The sequence below is a fragment of the Hemicordylus capensis genome, chromosome 2, assembly GCF_027244095.1.
Source record: "Hemicordylus capensis ecotype Gifberg chromosome 2, rHemCap1.1.pri, whole genome shotgun sequence".
Taxonomy (NCBI): domain Eukaryota; kingdom Metazoa; phylum Chordata; class Lepidosauria; order Squamata; family Cordylidae; genus Hemicordylus; species Hemicordylus capensis.
In genome coordinates this window covers 360,398,050-360,417,905 of record NC_069658.1, presented here as the reverse complement: position 1 = coordinate 360,417,905, position 19,856 = coordinate 360,398,050, and the positions used below count along the sequence as shown (strand labels likewise).

The window sequence follows — 19,856 nt, the reverse complement described above, 5'->3', positions numbered from 1 at the left end:
ATAAATCACCAATGAATAAAAGGCCATCCTTCCATAGTAGGGTATTGTTGGCTGCACATTGTACCCAGTTAATCTAAAACCTATTCAATAGGTTCCATATGGGGAATCTAGTTAACAGGATTCATGATACAACATTTTTTTCATTTTCAGATGACAGCCAACATTTTTTGTGCTAACCAGACAAGGTGGCTACTTTAGGACAATCTTGTGGGCAGGAGAATTAAATATATTCATATATAAGAACTTACTGATTTTTTTACATATACAACTATTAATTTATATAAGTGGAAAGAGTGTTGAGCTTAACACATACTTTGCACATGGTGAAGTTTCCTGAAGGCCTAGAATAGAATAGCGAATCTAGATCCCAAATGTGTGTAAAATGAAGGTGTTTCAAACAGTAGTGTCAACCTTCAAAGTGTTCCATGGACATCCATGTTCCCAAAACACCATCAAATATTATTTTCAATGGAAATTAGATTTCTAATTAGTACAAGGCCTTGCCACAGCTTGCCATGTCTTCAAGAAGATGGGAGAAGCAGTAAGAGCCTCCCCATGTCAGTTGTATGGGTGTGCCTCTGTTTAGAAGCTCAGAAACAAGGTCATGTCAGTCTGTGGATTCTGCCCACAGAAACTGCCTAAATGAAAGCCAGTGCTAAAGTATGCATGTGGGAAACAAGGCAGAAGCATGTTACTGTTTGGTGGTCACTGTAGCTGGAACTATATTTTTTAATGGAGATGCTTTTAATTTTAATATTGAGTAACTATGCATAGAATATTTTATTGCTGCAGCTGCCTCTTTAACTTTGCTGTTGGAATCATGAAATAGTAAACAGATTTCAAATATACAAGGAGGCACTCCTGGGTTCATAAAGATGGGCTTGCTTGATGTCATTATTTATTTTAATGCAGTTGACAATTACTATGTGTAAAGTAGTATATAGGATTTCAAAATCTTAAGACTTCCAGTTACAAGTACAGGTGTGGTCACTAATATCTTTGTAGTGACTTGTGGATTTCACAACTGAGGACTGCACAGGTCAATATACATTCCGTATTTGGGAAGTGGGTTGACCAAAGCATTAGTTCACCCTAATGAATAGTAATGGATGGCCAAGAAATTCAACATCATTCCCAAAATAATGAAAATATTCATCCTGACTTGTAATTTCACAAACCAGCTTCAAGAGATAGAGATGACTCATTTCGTAATGAAAGGATGATTGGTGTGTTAGGGCTCCAGGGAACTGTGCAGATCCCAACCTGTTTCACAGGACACTGCTCAGGAAACTTCTCCAGCTCTCGTCTTTCCAGCAAGGGACCTACTTATGCAGTCTCTAAGCTTGTTTTACCCAAGTGAGCTAAACATTTATATTTTCCCACCAGCCCAAGTGACTGGAGGGGGATCAAATAAGAGAAAGTGTTCTTACCTTTCGTTTGGGTTATGTATGGGTTTTTAATGTTTCTGTCTGAACTGAGAAGAGTGGCTCAGACATGAACAAGAAATTCTGGGGGCAGCTGAAAATATTACAAGGTGGGAGAATACTTGTGGGAAACAAACTTTTTCTGATAATCTCAAATTCAAATTGCCCCTCTGTCATGAATTCATTAGTTGACCTATGGCAAGCCATTGACTCTCAGCCCCGCACCCAGTCTGGGATATAGAATAATAACATTGGCTTTATCTCAGTAATCCTAAGAATCCTATAAAGTATGTGGAGCACTTTGAGCCCTGTAAATGGCTATATAAATGCTAATGCTTATTATTGGATACCAGGCTTTATGGGCCATTGCTTCTGACCAAGTAAGGCAGTTCTTATGTGCTTAAGAAACTGGGAGGATATTCATTAGCAAATCTCATTTCAGTCTAGTGAAGAAGTATATACTCAAAATGTACTAATCTGATTTTATTCTATATCAGCACTAATCTGAAATTGAAACTTTAAATTAAAGAGTGCAAATAGCTTCAGCCTAACCCTATCCTGCACATGCGTGTGTGTTTAAATCTCATTGAAGTCAATGGGCTATACACATGCTTAACTGTGTACAGGATTTCACCTTGTGCCCTAATCCTTAATCCTATATGAACATGGGAACATGACAGAACTCCACTGCTCACAAGAGCTTCCTCATCACTCCGTAGATGAGACAGATTGCCTGCATATATTGAGATAGAACAGTCACTTCTTTGAAGTGAATGAGGATTGCTGTTCAGTTCTATTTTAGTGAGATGTATTCACTACAAAAATGACAACTTTTCAACCACCTTGAAAAGTATAAACAGTTTATTTTTAAAGAAGGTCTGCGATTAATTCTTGATTTGTTACCGAGCTATTGCAGGAGCATTGTTGACCTTTGAACATAGTATAAGTCTTTTTCTCTCTCAAAGAACAAATGTGCTCTTTGTACTAAAAACTTTAATTTGAACTTTGCTCAAGGTTTGTATTTTATTTTCAAAACTGGATCAGATTTATAATATGTCTTTAATTTTTTGTTACTATTCTGTGACTTCTGTGTTTAGACATTTGACTTTTCAGACTTTCCACCAACTCAGAGGGGAAAGGATATTATTTCTGCACAGAACCTTTATTGGATTTTTTACAATGTTGGCAGAAAAGCAGATTCATTTTAATGTGAAGTCTGTTTCATACCAAAGGCTAGGGGATTTCACTAAATCCACTGGGGTTTCCACATGCCTATCCCAGTTAACATAACTGTGGCTACAATAAAATTCTGACAGTGCTTCCCAAAGACCTTTGGATACTCAAACAGCTACTGAAGACCTGTATGCCCTTCTTTTTCCAAACATGGTACACAGTTGGTATCAATTCTCTCTGTGGATCTTAAAGATTATGGCGGGGATCCAGGAAATCATGGTATTTATTTTGTGTATGCACCAAGACCTTAGGGGTCTCCCTCTCCATAGCAGTTTTCCACAAAAGTCAGTGATGAGGATTGGGCAAGTCTTCTGGAGAAATATTCAGTGGACTAGAAGGGCTTGTGCTGAAAGCAAATATCTGCAAAGTTTTTTCTCCTTGCATCCATTATGCGCAGGAATGTGTGTGAAGCCTGCAAGAAATGTGTTGCACATAGGATCAGCCTTGGATCTGACACACACAGACCTGTTTAATATATTTCCTCCTTTCTCCTAAGGTGAGAAGGGGAAAGTAACATCAAAAGTAGTCCTAAAATCGATATCTTTAAAAGCATGGATATCTTTTTAAAAAAACCTTAAATGGATATCTTTAAAAGTAGTCCTTAAAATGTATATCTTGTAAGTCAGTATCTGCACCATTTCACCCTCAAATTTCAATCTCAAGAAACCTCTGCTACTGTGAATAGAAAATGAGATAAAGCTGGTAGCTTTCAGGTAGTTTCACTGGTAGATTAGAAAGATCTCTGCCCATTTTCATCATGCATTCTCTCCCATGTTGTCAAATGGTGGTGGTGGGGGAGGATAGAAGAAGTAAATTTGGCAGGTCAGTGAGTCATTACAGGGGAAGGGAAGTCAGAAATCTATTAGCCGTCCTCTCTTCTGGCTGTCCTGCCAGCTCTTTGACCTTGGGGAGCAGTGCCAACATCCCACAGACCCTCACCTTGCTCCTCTGTAATTCCAGGTCTGTCTAGAATAAGTCGGAAACAATCCATGATTTGATTCTGGATGAAGGGGCAGACCTGGTATGTATTACAGAGACTTGGTTGGGAGAGGCTGGTGGCCAGTCTGGTCCCAGCTTCTCCCTCCAGGGTACTCTGCTGAGGAGCAGGTGCAGGGACATGGGCAAGGAGGTGGAGTGGCTGTGGTCTATAAGAATAACCTTTCCCTCCTGTTGAAGTGTCTGATGATATTGAATTTGTGTACCTAAGTGTGGGGACCAGGGATAGACTGGGACTTCTGTTGGTGTACTGATCGCTCCACTGCCCAATGGAGTCCCTAACTGAGCTGACGGACTTGGTCTCAGGTTTGACATTGGAGTTCCCCAGGGTTGTGATGCTGGGGGACTGCAATGTCCACTTTGGGACCAGTTTGTCTGGGGTGGCTCAGGAGTTCATAGCAGCCATGACAACTATGGGCCTATCCCAAAGGGTCTCAGGACCGACACACATTGCAGGTGAAACATTTGATCTGGTCTTTCACTCTGAACAGGGTGGTGTTCCATGGGTGGGGACTCCTGTGATTTCCTTATTGTCATGGTCCACCATCTGGTTAAGGTTGGACTCACAGTCACACCCCACCTTCGCAGGGGTGAGGGGCCCATTAGAATGGTCTGCCCAAGAAGGTTATTGGATCCAATAGGGTTCCAAGAAGCCTTGGAGGGATTTAGTGTTGGCTCTCCTGGTGATCCTGTTGATGCCCTGGTGGAACAGCAAACTCACCATTGCAGTAGACATGATCACTCCTAAGCGTCCCTTCCAACTCGCTTCAAAATTGGCTCCTTGGTATACAGAAGAACTACCGGGGCTGAAGTGGCAAGGTAGATGACTGGAGCTCAAGTGGAAGAAGACCCAACTCAAATCCGACAGACTACAACATAGAGCACTTTTGAAGATCTATGCTCTGGCAATACGGGCAGCAAAAAAAAAAGTCTTTTCAGCCCGTATTGCATCCGCAAGGTCATATCCAGTGGAGTTGTTCAGGGTAGTGAGAGGGATAGTAAGTAACCCTCCTCCCTTGAATCAGTATTTGGAACCATCTATTACCTGCTGTGACGTGTTTAATGATTTGTTGTGGATAAAATCTCTCATATTTGGGCCAACTTGGATTTAGATCTACAATTTCTGCAGTGCCTGAATCAAAGGTGTCTAGCTCCTCTTATGTGGTCAGGCTGGATCAGTTTCAGTTTGTGACTCGTGAGGATGTGACAAGCTGCTTGGAGTGATGCAGCCTATCACCTGTTCTCTTGACCCTTGCCCGACGTGGCTAATACTATCTGGCAGGGAGGCTGTTGTAGAAGGCCTAGTAGAGATCATAAATGCTTCTCTGAGTGAAGGCAGGATGCCTCCTTGCCTTAAGGAGGCAATTATTAGACCACTTCTGAAGAAGCCTGTCTTGGATTCCTCAGTTGAGCAATTATAGGCCTGTCTCCAACCTTCCGTAGTTGGGCAAGGTAATTGAGAGGGTTGTGGCCTCCCAACTCTAGGCAGTCTTGGATGAAACTGATTATCTAGACCCGTTTCAGACTGGCTTTGGGGTGGGCTTTGGGGTGCAGACTGCCTTAGTTGGCCTGATGGATGATCTCCAATTGGGAATTGACAGAAGGAAGTGTGACTCTGTTGGTCCTTTTGGACCTCTCAGCTGCTTTCGATACTATCGACCATAGTATCCTTCTGGAGTATCTGAGAGGGTTGGGGGTGGGAGGCTTTGCTTTGCAGTGGTTCCACTCTTACTTCTAGGGCAGATTCCAGATGGTGTCCCTCGGGGACTGTTCTTCAAAAACTGAACTTCGGTATGGTGTCCCTCAGGGCTCCATATTGTCTCCAGTGTTGTTTAACATCTACATGAAACCGCTGGGAGAGATCATCAGGAGATTTGGTGCAGGGCATTATCAGTATGTTGATGATACCCAAATCTTTTTCTCAATGCCAACTTCATCAGGAGAAGGCATAACCTCCCTAAATGCCTGCCTAGAGGCAGTGATGAGCTGGATGATAGGTAACAAGCTGAGTCTGAATCCAGATAAGACGGAGGTACTCATTGTGCGGGGTCAGAACTCGGGAGATGATTTTGATCTGCCAGTTCTGGATGGGGCCACACTTATTATTTATTTATTTATTTATTTAGATTTATATGTCGCCCTACTCCCATAGGACTCATGGCGGCTTACAAACAATAACATATACAGCAACACAATTCTACAAAATACATCTTATATAATGCCATAACCCCAGCCCCCCCATACAGTACTCATTCCACATGACATAGTAACCATGGAGGAACAGGTACATAGTCTGGGGGTGCTTCTGGACACAAAACTCTCCCTGGCGTCCCAGGTTGAGGCAGTGGCCAAAGGTGCCTTTTATCAGCTTCAGCTGATATACCAGTTGTGTCCATTTCTTGAGATAAATGGCCTTAGAACAGTAGTACATCTGCTGGTCACCTCCAGACTTGACTACTGTAATGCACTCTATGTGGGGCTGCCTTTGTACATAGACCAGAAACTGAAATTGGTCCAGAATGTAGCAGCCAGTTGGTCTCTGGGTCATCTCGGAGAGACCATATCACTCCTATCTTAAAAGATCTACACTGGCTGCCGATAAGTTTCCGGGCAAAATACAAGGTTTTGTTTATAACCTATAAAACCCTAAACAGCCTGGGCCCTGAGTATTTAAGAGAACATCTTTGCTAGGAACGACACCACCCATTGAGATCATCTGGAGAGGTTTGTCTGCAGTTGCCACAGGCTTGTCTGGAGGCTACTCAGAGACAGACCTTCTCCATTGCTGCCCCAAGGCTTTGGAACATACTTCCTGATGAAATAAGAGCCTCCCCATCTCTTACAACATTTTAAAAGGCTGTCAAGATGCATTTGTTCACCCAGGCTTTTAATTAGATATTAATTGTGTTTTTAATAGTTTTAACATTTTAAATTTTAGTTGTTGTAATCTATTTCTCCTTATCATCATCATAATCATCATCATCAGGAAATGGCATTCACTCCCTAAATGCCCGCCTACGAGGCAGTAGTGGGCTGGATGAGAGATAACAAATTGAAACTGAATCCAAGCAAGATGGAGGTGCTCATTGTGGGGGATCGGAATTTAAGGGATGAGTTATATCTTCCTGTGCAGGATGGGGTTACACTGCCCCAGAAGGAACAGGTACGCAGCTTGGGAGTGCTCTTGGATCCAGGCCTCACCATGATATCTCAGGTGGAGGCTATGGCCAGGAGTGCTTTCTATCAGCTTCGGCTGATTCGACAGCTGCGTCCATTCTTTGAAGAGAATGATCTCAAAACAGTGGTGCATCAGCTGGTAACCTCCAGGCTCAACTACTGCAATGCGCTCTTCGTGGGGCTGCCTTTGTATGTTTTTCATAAACTTCAGTTAGTTCAAAATGCGGTAGCCAGATTGGTAACCCAGAGAGACCATATTATGCCTGTCTTAAAACAGCTGCACTGGCTGCCGATATGTTTCTGAGTGAAATACAAAGTGCTGGTTATTACCTTTAAAGCTCTGAACGGCTTGGGTCCGAGTTACCTTAGAGAGCGCCTTCTTCGGTATGATCCCCATTGCTCATTGAGGTCATCTGGAGAGGTCCGTCTCCAGTTACCACCAGTATGCCTGGTGGAGACTCAGAACCGGGCCTTCTCTGTAGCTGCTCCTAGTCTATGGAATGCACTCCCAGCAGATATCTGCAGTTTAGGCTCACTGTCAGCCTTTAAGAGAACCGTAAAAACCTATTTGTTTGGCCTGGCCTTCCAATGCTTGTAAAGTGTTGGGGTTTTTAAAAGTATTTTAATTGGTTTTAAATGGTTTTAATTGTTTTTAATTGTTTTTATATTATTCTTAGCACTATGTTTTGAATTGTTTGTTTTTATGTTTTTTAAAAAGTTGATGTACACCACCCAGAGTCTCTGGATGGGGTGGTTTATAAGCATAATAACTAACTAACTAACTAACTAAATAAATAAATAAATAAATAAATAAATAAATGTTTTAATCTTTTTATCTGTTGTTTTTATTGTTTTGTTGTAAACCGATTTGCATTTTGGGTGGTACACAAATGTGTTAGATGGATGGATGTTGTGGTCAGGCTTTTCCATTGAGAGTGAACAGGCTACTCTTGATTATATGGACCCTGAGTTCTGGAGGAGGGCCCTGCCCACAATTTGGCATCTCCCTATCAGGGATGTCCCTAGCTCTTCCCTAGTTCAAATGGCTAATGCTTGATGTACAAAGGAAATGGTATTCTATGCACATTCATAGTGTAGGTGATTCTGAATCCATTTTTGTGCTTTTTTTGTCTCTAAAAAGCAGTTTTCCTGTTGATTGCTTATGTAAATGCAATGTATGAAGGTCAAAGTGACCAATTTGCATAATTTTTTTTTAGCTTCAAGTTAATGAGCTGTTATGGAATGATGACAATAAACAAGATCTGTGTATCTGGTTGGATTATTATGCTTGTCTTTAGCTTTTTCAGGTTTTGAAGCAAAACTGATTAGCATAATATGGCAACATCTATGCAAATAATTTATTGACTATATTTAGGATGCGTAGGTGCTTATTAATGTAGATTACTAAAACTGAGATTCTAAGTAGAGGTGTTCGATTTGTTTCAACCTCGAATTTATTTGGGTCAATTTGGGTGTAATTCACAAATTCGACCACAAATCACACTCAAAATAGTGGGCCCAATTCAGGGTCAAGGAGAATCACCCCTGATTCAACCCAAATTGATTTGGGTGATTTGAACACCATTTTGAGGCCCATTTTGCTAGAAAAGTGGGCCTCAAAATTTCACTTTTTCCCCGGGGAAAGCTGGTCTACCAATAGGGTTCGGTGGGCCGACTAACCTTCTGCTCCAGACACAGCGCATCAGCCCACCTCAAAGGACTGGTCTAGACCAGTCCTCCGAGTCCTCGAAGCACATCAACTGGTCTAGACAAGTCCTCTGAGGTGGTCTGATGTTCTAGGTCCGAAGTGTAGGGCTAGTCTGCCCACCAATCCCAATTAGTAGACCAGCTCTCCCCACAAAAATAGGAGAACTGGTATACCAATTGGGATCAGCAGGAAGACCAGCCTTCTGTTCTGTACCTGGCACATCTGCCCACCTCAGAGGACTGGTCTACCCAGATATAAACAGATATTTTGCTGCAATAAAGAACAGGAATGTCATTGTTTCCAGAGCTCCTGGGGGCATTCCTCATGAGTTTTTTGACAGTAGCAAAAAGCACATCACCTAGCCATTTGGGGATTTCAGGGACTATACCAAATGAAGGTTAAAATGGCTACCTATATAAAGTGAAAACCCACTTATCCAGTTGGCTTCAATCACCAGTATGACCAGGAGGCATTGCCCTCACTCTCAGCTTATTGTTTGCCTTCAGTGATATTATCCCATGGCTACTAAGATTATGTATTGTGGTCCTCAGTTAACCTGCACTGAATTATAGAAATACTTTTCCGGAAAGTTGTTGAATGTTACACAAATTCCAAAAAGTTATAACAGTTGAATGAGCTGCAGAGAGTTGGGTCACATCTTTGATTCCATCTTGCCCATTGAGCTATGGAACTCAGTGACACTGGTTATGGTAATGACATATATTTTGATTGGTTTCAAGGACAAAGCAAATTGAGGTAGCATCTCTGAATGAAAGTGGAATTTCAGAAGAGAACAGTAAGGGTGGCAGCAGCAACCAGCTATCCCAAGCACAGCTAAGCCAAATAAGGGGGCGGGTAATGGTGCACACATATTTTCAAGTCCACCCTCAAAACACCTTGAATTTTTATTGTTTTGAGGAAGTTAATATGTGCTGAGGCAATAGGCAACATTCCCCATCACCTTGTTCTGCATCAGCTGGCAAGAAAATGCAGTGAAATTCAGGGTACAAAGCCAGGAAGAGTTGCAATCCTTTCTTCCCCCACCATTCAAGTCACTGGTGAAGCTGCTTACTTGTTGAATTCATGCCTAATACATCTCTTCCCAAACCATTGTTGAATTGAAAGACCAAGGCAAAGTGTAAGTGTATGGAGTCTAATTTGTAACTCCAGCGTAATGAGACTGCACAATGTATTTGCTTACATGATGCAAAAGTTAAGAAAATATCTTAAACTGGATATTTTATGCTATTATAATTCTAATAAAGATAGGATAATACAAGTATTTCATTGAAGAGGGGACAAACATTTTGTCTGGGCTCACTAAAAAGGTAAAGTGTGCTGTCGAGTCAGTGTTGACTCCTGGTGACCACAGAGCCCTGTGGTTGTCTTTGGTAAAATACAGAAGGGGTTCACCATTGCCATCTCCCGCGCAGTATGAGATGATGCCTTTCAGCATCTTCCTATACTGCTGCTGCTCAATATAGGTGTTTCCCATAGTTTGGGAAACATACCGGTGGGGAATCAAACCAGCAACCTCTGGCTCACTAGTAAGCACTTATTTGTGGTTGCCACTAGCTTCTCCCTCTCAGGACTCCTCAGCATGTGCCATAGGACTCAGGTGAAGGGTCGTCTGGGTCTTGTTTCACTTCTCATGGGAATTTTGCCTTATGCAAAGACAGCACAGAGACAGACCCTACTCTGTGATCACAGAAAACGCTGGGAGAGGCACTCCTCATTGGTGAGTGTTTGCAGGGGTGCTGGTAGTAGTTGTGGAACCCTGTTATAGAATGATAAAGATACACATGTACTTGTCCTTTAAAGGAACATGCAAAAACCCTCCCATGCATGCATACCAAGACTACCCATAGGTTATAGGCTATAGTCCTCGGAGCACTGCTTACAGTGGTCTATGTTGCAGTTCACACATGGGCACTTCCTTTCCAGATTCACCCCTAAATAAGGCTGGGCAAACTAGGCCCTCCAAATGTAGTTGAAATACAACTCCTATCATCCCCTGCCACAGTAAATTGTGGCTGGGGGAGATGCGAGTTGTAGTTCCACAGTATCTGGAGGGCCTAGTTTACCCAGTCTTGCCCCACAGTATGTTTACAGATACTTTATCAACCAGGCAGCTCAGACATTCATCAATTCAACTAGTTATAACCATAGCTCAGTGGAAGAGCATCTGATTTGCATGCAGAAAGTCCCAGGTTCAATCCCAGGTGGGAAAGTCTCCTGCCTGAAACCTTGGAGAGCCAGTGTCAGTCAGTGCAACTTTCTACGTGTTCCTAAGAATATGATGGTTTAACATCAGGTTGACTAAACTGGCTTTAAAATAAGTGAAGGTCTTGGTATGATTCATAACTTGGAGCACAACCTATGGGTTTTTAATTCCCTACAAGTCATCTTGGAGGAATTATGTGAACAGTAGGAAGGTTGTACCCATTTAGTTCCACTGAGTGAAACATTGGTTTCTTTCTTCCCTCCTACCCAGCATCCTGATCCATAGTTTGCTAATTTTATAAGGCAATTGTAGTATCCTTCCTAAGCCACCATTGTGATTTCTCTAGACTTTTTCTTTCTCTGGTTCTGTATTTGCATTTGCTAATAATCAATCTCGGGACCTGGATATCAGAATTTCCAAGAATTGTAATAGTGCAGCTGAATATAACTAATGATGGCTTCAGTTGGGTGGATTTTCCCCTCTTCTAAAGGGAACTGAAGAGGCTTCAGCTCCCCTGGCAGATCTATACAAATATAGCACAATAAAGCAGACTAGGATAAAATAAAATAAAATAAAAATTCAATATTGTTGTAAACCTCTGACAAATTATATTAATGATGCTATAATTTCTGTATGCACTCTAATTTATTCCTGGGTAATTTGTGCCTTGGTGACAAGCTCCATGAAAATCCATGGGGAGTGAAGCATGAATCTTTGTTTCAGAACTGAACCCCTGAAGGGGCTCTCCCTGTGCAGCATGGGGCAAAGTGTCCTCTCCTGCTGCCGTCTGCCAGGAGTTCAGAGATCTCTGACAGAGAACAAGGAGATTGGGGGTGCCAAGAACTGTGAAACTGAAATTGACTGCTGCCTCCGTGTTTTTGTATTTAGAGTTTGGGGTGGAAAATGTCTGCAAACATACCTTTAGACATCAATATCAAAGAGCCCCGCTGGGATCAAAGCACATTTATTGGAAGAGCCAGTCATTTCTTCACTGTTACTGATCCCAGGAATATTTTGTTATCCAATGAACAATTAGAAAAAGCAAGAAGAATTGTACATGATTACAGGTATGATTTTGATTTTTTTTTTTTTTTTAGCCCCATCCCAAGGGTTGAGGGTGGATAATAATGTTCAGGGCATAATGTAATTCGACTAGTAGAATAAATTAACCCCTGCTAACTGAGCAAGATGAACCTTTTAAAGTGGTGATTATCTTTATTTGGCAGGGGGAGAGTAACTGGCCCTATCCATCCCCAGCACACCATCTCCCCAGTGGCTGTTGCTGGGGTCTATCTTATTTTTCTTTTTTAGATTGTAAGCCCTTTGGGGACAGGGAGCCTATTTATTAATGTATTTATATCCATGTAAACTGCTTTGGGAACTTTTGCTGAAAAGCAGAATATAAATATCCATCATATTCGTAGTAAATAGCCTGCAGAAAATATAAAATGATACCCAGGTCACTAACCCCTCCTCACTCCCCTGGCTAGTCTTGTAGGGTTTTATCAAAAATGTCACCAGCCTTAGATTTTAAGAAGTCTTTAGAGGAAAGAATTATGTAGCTGTCGAACAGCTGCCTCCTTGCATGCCCTCTTGCACATGTGGTTGAGAGGTGGTATAGTCATAAGTGTGCTCTCATAGAAAATGTGATCTCTTAGAAAGATATGGAAACTGACTTCATTATATTTATAGGTTTATAGGCAATAGCCAGCAAGATCAATTGCTTCTTAAACTGATATTTTTGGAAACAATAACTCAAATAATCCCTAAATTGGAAATAATAAACCTGCTATTAAAGTACATTTAAAACTGAGGAGGGAGCAACAGCTGGAGAGAGGGCATGCCCTCACCTCTTGCTTGTGGGCTTCCCAGAGGCTTCTGGTGGGACATTGTGTGAAACAGGATGCTGGACTAGATAGGCCTTGGGCTTGATCCCACAGGGCTGTTCTTATGTTCTTATAACCTGCAAAATGACTTCATCACTGCTCCTACCATAGCTCCTGCTGCCCAGTAATTCCAGGGCCCACACTGACGTGAGGGGCCTGCAGAAGGTGCTGCAGAGGGTTGATGTGGGGCTGGGCTTACTGGACAGCAGGCGCAGTGGTGGGCAGCAACAGCAACCAGTGGCAGTGCTTTCACCATTCCTCTCAGTACCTGTACTATTGCTGCCTTCACTGTGCCCACCCTAGCTTACTTACTGGGCAAGAATTAGTGATGGGTATCAATGGGTAGCATTCGCTCTTGACACCAGGTGCCAAGAGGTGTTACTCCCCAGAATGCATTGCCTGCCCTGAGACAGTATCGCTCCAGCACAGTGCTACATCAGGGTGAACAATGCATTCTGGGAAGGAGGAATGAGAATGGCATTTCTCCTTTCTGGTACCAAGAGGGAGTGCAATCCACTGCTGCTGGCCACCACCCACTGCCCAGTAAACAAGCTAGGGTGGCCACAGTGATGGTATTTGCTGTTATTTCCTGCTAGATTAAGCAGAAGAGCTGGCCACTGCTGCCAGTGCCTGCTGTTGCTGCTTCCTCTCAGCACTGGAACAGAGAGACACTAATTTATTTCCCCCAACACAATGCATCGCCCCCTCTGACATAGAGCCTCTTCCCTCTGAGAAATGGGGAAGGCGGGTTAGACTCACCTTCCCCACAGACAAGCAGCTCTGCCTCCTTGGGCGAGTGGATTGCCCGCCCAGACGAGCACCCGCTCCTGCGAGTAGCCCCGAGGGTCGTGGTGCTGGGGTGCTTTGCCTCAGGTTGCCCCACCCCACCCCCAGTGCTCCAACAATGCACTGCACAAGTGCACGGTGCTTTATTGGGATCCCCCTCCCCCCGCCCCAGTCTGCCAGCTGTGGCTGTAAGCTGACACACAACTGGAAAAACAGTTGGTTTTGAGGGGAGGCTCCACAAGCAGGTTTGCCGCCATGGTGCCGCTGGGATCGGACAAGTTCACACACACATGCAAAACTGGGCTAGACTCCCTTAGCCCAGTTTTGCACGCTTGTGTGAATAGCCTTATAGTGTTGTTCTGAAGAGACACTATGTCAAGGAGAGCAGTGTATTCTCCTGAATGAATTAAAATGACACCACTCTGCTCTGGCTTGGGCTTGGAGACGCACCATTTTTATTTCTTCAGAACACATTACCCCCAACATAGTATTGCTCCAGACCAATACTATACTAAGGAGGCAATGCATTTTGGGGATGGGAAAATTAAAATGGCATCTCTCAGTGCCGGTCCTGAGAAAGAATGCTTGGAAGGATGTGGGAGCACCTGACCTAGTTCCCCTCAGTCCCCCAGTTCCTTCTTTCCTCCTGCTATTACCCTTTCAAAACTGAAAATGGATCCAGTCAACACACAGCACTTTCAGGCAAGTACCCTGAGTGTTTGCCTGATAGATCTAAATACTGAATCTGGGCCCATTTTCCGCTTTAATTGGGTAATGGCATCAGGAAACAAGGGAGGGAGGGGCAGAGGAAGAGGGAACTGGTGGGAAGCCAGCAATACTAAGCTTCCATATTGTGTCATTTTGAAACTGAAAATAAAGGGCTGGTTACACAAACAAATAGTGCATAATTTCTCCAAATGATTATGTACTTTATACAATCGTGTAGAGAAAATTCAGTGTGAATCAGCTGTTTCGATGAGATCAGCCCCCTCTAAATTCTCTGATTATGGTGTCTTGAGAGACAGAAGTTGCAGTCATGGAAATGGATATAGAGATCTTCATATAATCAGCTATTTCACACGAAAATGTAACCGTGCATTGGGTGGGGGGAGTAAATGCAACTCTTATTTGTGGCACCCCTTCATATTAATATCTAATGTTATGAATATCATATTTATGACTGTACCTTTTACCATTTATACCAAGACAAGGTATTCTGGCCCCTGGGTTGACAGAAGATGAACTGTGGAGGGCAAAATATGTCTATGATTCAGCATTCCACCCAGATACGGGTGAAAAAATGGTTTTGATTGGCCGAATGTCTGCTCAGGTGCCTATGAACATGACCATCACAGGCTGCATGATGACCTTTTATAGGTAAGTAATTATAAATTGATATTTGGATGGAATAAATCTGTAGTCCTGGAAAACATTTATGAGCCTGTAGTCCCACTGAAGTGAGTGGGAATAATAATAAACTTTATTTGTTAGCTGCCCCATAACCGCTTGGTGCACTGTAAAGAGGTTTGATACTATAGCCCCAGTGTCTTTAATGTATAATGTTTTATGAAACACTTAAAATGAAATCTTTGTAGTCAATTTATTGTTTGTAAAGCAACCCATTGTTGCTAGATATTTTGAAATGAATTAGCTTTTCTCTGACATGCCTTCACTTTTATTGAAAAACATACAAGAAGTCTGGTAATACAGAACTAATCTGCCTACTTTCTTTTCACAATAATCTTAAATGATAATTACCATCTTCACAAGTTAGCCGACTTCTGCCTCAAACGTTCACACGTCTACTATCTTGAACTGGGGTAGATGACATCATCACAAACTATGCTGTTGAGATGTCCCTATGTGTCCCTACAACTGTACTAAATTTTGTTCAGATCAGTTCCCACTTGCACCTCAAACATTCATGTGTTGGCCATCTTGAATTGGGGATGATGACATCATCACAAACTACACCATTGAGGTGTCCCTATGTGTCCCTACAACTGTGCCAGAATTGGTTCAGATTGGTTAGACAGTTCATAAATTAGCCCATTTGCTCCTCAAATGGCTACCATCTTGAATTGGTGGATTGTGACGACATTATCACAAACAACACCATAGAGGTGTCCCTATGTGTCCCTACAACTGCAGCAAATTTGGATCAAATCAGTTCTGGCATTGCAAAGTAGGGGGACACACGGAAACACACACAGAAAGCTGGGTGATCTCACAAGCTTCTTTTCCTTAAGGGAAGTAGGCTAAAAAAAAAGGTCCACTCATTGCTGTAATTATATTGTGTGCCTCTGACTGAAAATTGTATATGTACCATTGTATCATAAACCTAGAACTTTCCAACTGACTTATTAATTTGCAGAGTAAGTTTTCTGGGATGAGGAATGATCAGTCAACAGTAGATGTCAGTCTCATCACTTTAAAGGAAATTAATAGCACTTCCCTTTTTTTAAGGACAACTCCAGCGGTGGTCTTCTGGCAATGGATTAACCAGTCCTTCAATGCTATTGTAAACTATACCAATAGGAGTGGAGATGCTCCAATTACTGTCAGGTAAAGAAGTTAAGCTAGCTCAGACAGTTCAAATGACTTATTAGAGGTACTTGGTTTAGATGATTTAATTCAGTATATACATATGGGCTGTCTCAGAAAATTGTTTAAATGTTTTGCAAACATGATTGCAATGAGTTGAAATGTACTCTTAACTACTCATGGACGCTGTGCCGTCTTAGTGATAGCCATCTTAGTTCACCAACTGGTGGAGTGATCACACACTAAAGAATCTTCCCCCGAAAGGGGAGGTAGAGATGAGGGGGGTGGCTGGCTGTTAGCATGAAGGGTTAGCATGAAGGTTTAGTTCTTAAGCAGGGACCAAAGCACCACAGATCTGGAGCAGTCCTGCAGGCTTCCCTCCCCTGAGGAATGCTTTCTCCAGGCAACAGAGGTCCCTGCTTCTCCTCAATGATTCTTAGCAGCTATGGTAGTAATGGATCTCAGATTGTCTATTTAGGATGATAATTAAATTTGCAATGTGGTCTTTCATAGAATGGCTTGACGTGGTGACATGTAAGCACAAGGTAAAACATAATGGGAAAGAGAAATGATGCTAATTTAATAACAATAACACTTAACCTGTATATAGAACATTTCAAGTGCTCAAAGTGTTTCACATTATTTCAGTAATACACATGACTAGATGCATGGCTGCCGAGTTACTTCTATCTGGTACTAAAAGTATATACTAAAACAAGTTCTTTGCATGCTGATAATCACACTTAAATTCATATTTGCATCATTTAAATGACTTAGGTCACTATTGAGTTCTACTCATTTAGTATAGATTGCTGCTGGTGAGAATCAGAGCACTTCAAACTGGCATGCATGATTAACTTTTCTAGCCCGGGTCTTTCTGGTACTTGGAGGTCTAGTGGGGGTCTTTTTAAGTGTTGTGTAGAATTATAATCTGGTAAAATGCCAGGGGGGGAAAGGTTGTGGTTGGAGAACATAAGGATGTTGCCCAGAGATGGCAAGGAAGAGAATGGGGATAGTTTGGGAGATCTAAGACTAGAGAGGGCAAGGCTGTTCCTTTCAGTACCTGCAAGAGCTAGAACCAGTAACAAACCACTATCAGGACCCTGGACATAGTCTGTAGGCAGCCCTGTTAGAGCTTAGCAGGTCTGGGTCCAGTTAGTCCTAGATAAGAGACTGCCTGGATATGCTGCCTTGAGCTCCCTAGTGGAAGGGCAAAATATAAATGTAATAAACTATCTGCCCCTGATGAATATGGCTCAATATTTCTCCATCTCCTTGGAACCCAAGACATTTAAGAGTCTTAGCACAGTTCCAGACAGTTTAAAACTGAATACTCTGTAACCTTCTTTATTGCAAGGGCAGGGGAAAATAAAAAACATTCTTTAATTCTGTTGAGTGTTTAGCCCAAAATATTTTGCCCTGTGAGCAAAACCTGAATGTGCTACATAATGGCCTCCATCATGGGGTGGGCCAAAAAGACCATAAGGCCAGTCTATCCATGCACACCCCTCTCCTGTAGATCAACTTGCATAGTCAAAACAGCTGGTTTTGCCATGTAACAATGACAGCAAACCATCCCAGGTTACTCAGGGAAACAAACCAGGCAACATTCTACAGAGGAGGTAGGAGACAGACTCACTAGCTGGGAGGGTGAGAGAGTCTTTCTTGCCTCCAAATATTGTGAGCAGACAGAACTACGTAGTAGCTTTATCTGCTGTGGCTGACAGTGGTTCCCCAAAGTCTCAGGCTGACATCTTTCAAAGCGCTGCCAACTGAAATCATTTTAACTGGAGATGTTAGGGATTGAACTTGAGACCACTCTGCATGCAAACCATGTAGTCTACCACTGAAGTATGGGTCTCAGTCATAAGAACATAAGAACAGCCCTGCTGGATCAGGCCCAAGGTCTATCTAGTCCAGCATCCTGTTTCACACAGTGGCCCACCAGATGCCTCTGGGGAGCCCACAGGCAAGAGGTAGATGCATGCCCTCTCTCCTGCTGTTGCTCTCCTGCAAGTGGTATTGAGAGGCATTGTGCCTCTGAGGCTGGAGATGGCCCTCAGCCACCAGACAAGTAGCCACTGATAGACCTGTCCACCCTAAGCCCTTTTAATAGCCATCCAAGCTGGTGGCCATCATCACATCCCATGGCAAAGAATTTCATAGTGCGCTGTGTGAAAAAGTACTTTCTCTTGTTGGTCCTAAATTTCCCGACCTTCAGTTTCATGGGGTGACCCCTGGTTTTAGTGTTGTGAGAGAGGGAGAAAAGTGTCTCTCTGTCCACCCTCTCTACTCCATGCATCATTTTATACACCTTGATCATGTCCTCCCCGAGTCACCTCTTTTCCAATATAAAGAGCCCCAGATGCTGTAGCCTAGCCTCATAAGGAGGGTGTGCCAGTGAAAGCATAATGCTTCCACTAAGTGATCTCAAGGGAAATGTTATCAGGGTGAAAATGTACAACACCTAGCTGCTGTATCAGTTCCAGATGCCCCAGGGGACAGAAGAACCCAAGACCCTAAGTGAGAAAAAGAAAACTCTTCTGGACATCATTGGTTGTCCTGACTTTGTATCCTGGTGAAGTGCTGTCTTTCACCTGCAAATAATATATTTCAGCGTTGTGTGTGCAAACATTTTTATTTTTGTTTTAGCCAGCTGGGAACAGCCTATGTTTCTGCCACCACAGGTGCTGTTGCAACTGCTCTAGGACTAAATGCACTAACTAAGGTATTTCCATTCCCACCCCTCACACTGCTTTTTTTTGGGGGGGGGTAGAAAGAGAATGTTAATCTCCTGGCATAACATACAAATCATTAACTAAATGTTTTCACAATGAAGAGCCTTGTGACTTGTGTTCCCTCTAATTTTTTTCATATGTGTGCCAAATGAGTTTTTTTCTGGGCAGCAGTATCAAGACAGTGTGTGCTCACGTGCATTCAGAATGGGGCCTTCCTGATTCATCCTAAAATGGAATGGAATCTAAAATTAACTGAGCGAGCATTAAAAAAACCACTGCGTGTGCGTGCACACATGTGCATGCCATAGAGGGAACACTGCTTGTGACACCTTCAAACCTAACATGAAGGACACTTCATGGCCTTGCTTAGGCAAGACCGTACTTCTTCTCCTACTTGTTTGCGGACTTGTTGGCACCTTGTGATTGATCTTGATGGGTTCCGCAGATTGACTCCTATATGTGATAACTGTGGTTTCAGTATATGTTCATTCACTCTTTAATCTCACCTTGTAAAAAAGTTTTCCTATGACCACTAGTCCTCTGCATGCATGCCACAATAAATCTGTTAATCTTTAAGGAGACACAACTTAACCGTTGTGTTTGCTGCAATAGACTAACATGGCTGTGCTTCTAAAATTTCACACAGCAGTAACTTCTTGGGGGTGGGAAAGAGTTGTACTTTGGGGACAAGGTGAATGGTCATGTATCTACCTGCAGGATGTCTGATCAACAACTGAGCCTGATTACTGGGCTGATGATAATATAGTATTTTTAGCTGCTGTCTAACTGAAGCTCTCAAAACAGCATACAATAACATAAGATTTCTGTCCACAAACATGTTTATGTCATGTTTAGGACATAGTTGACATGTTTATGTCAAGTTGATTAAGCAGCCAAGCCTGGGCTTAGCTGCCCGTAAGAACTGCGGGGATCCACACAGATCCCGGCTGCACCGCGGCACCAAACCTAGTGCTAAAACCCGGCTCCTGGGCTCATGTGTCAGTGAGGGCTACTAGTAGCTCATACTGAAACAGAGACAGAGCCTAGAGCATCTGTGCCCTAGAGCAGTGTTTCTCAGCCACTGGTCCGTGGACTGGTGAAGGTCCGCAAGGTGTTAGGTACCGGTCCATGAGCCATCAC

At 42.8% G+C, this 19,856-nt stretch overlaps 1 protein-coding gene across 3 annotated transcripts in view; it reads left to right on the top strand.

Annotated features, from left to right (window-relative positions):
• The window catches only part of SFXN1 (sideroflexin 1), a 44,024-nt gene that overhangs the window by 2,615 nt on the left and 21,553 nt on the right, over positions 1-19,856 (top strand). For all 3 annotated transcript variants that reach the window (XM_053299394.1, XM_053299393.1, XM_053299392.1), the window contains exons 2-5: positions 11,651-11,829; positions 14,641-14,811; positions 15,901-15,999; positions 18,631-18,706. In XM_053299394.1, the coding sequence (XP_053155369.1) occupies positions 11,666-11,829; positions 14,641-14,811; positions 15,901-15,999; positions 18,631-18,706 (510 nt within the window). In that variant the 5' untranslated portion in view covers positions 11,651-11,665. The remainder of the gene's footprint in view (positions 1-11,650; positions 11,830-14,640; positions 14,812-15,900; positions 16,000-18,630; positions 18,707-19,856) is intronic.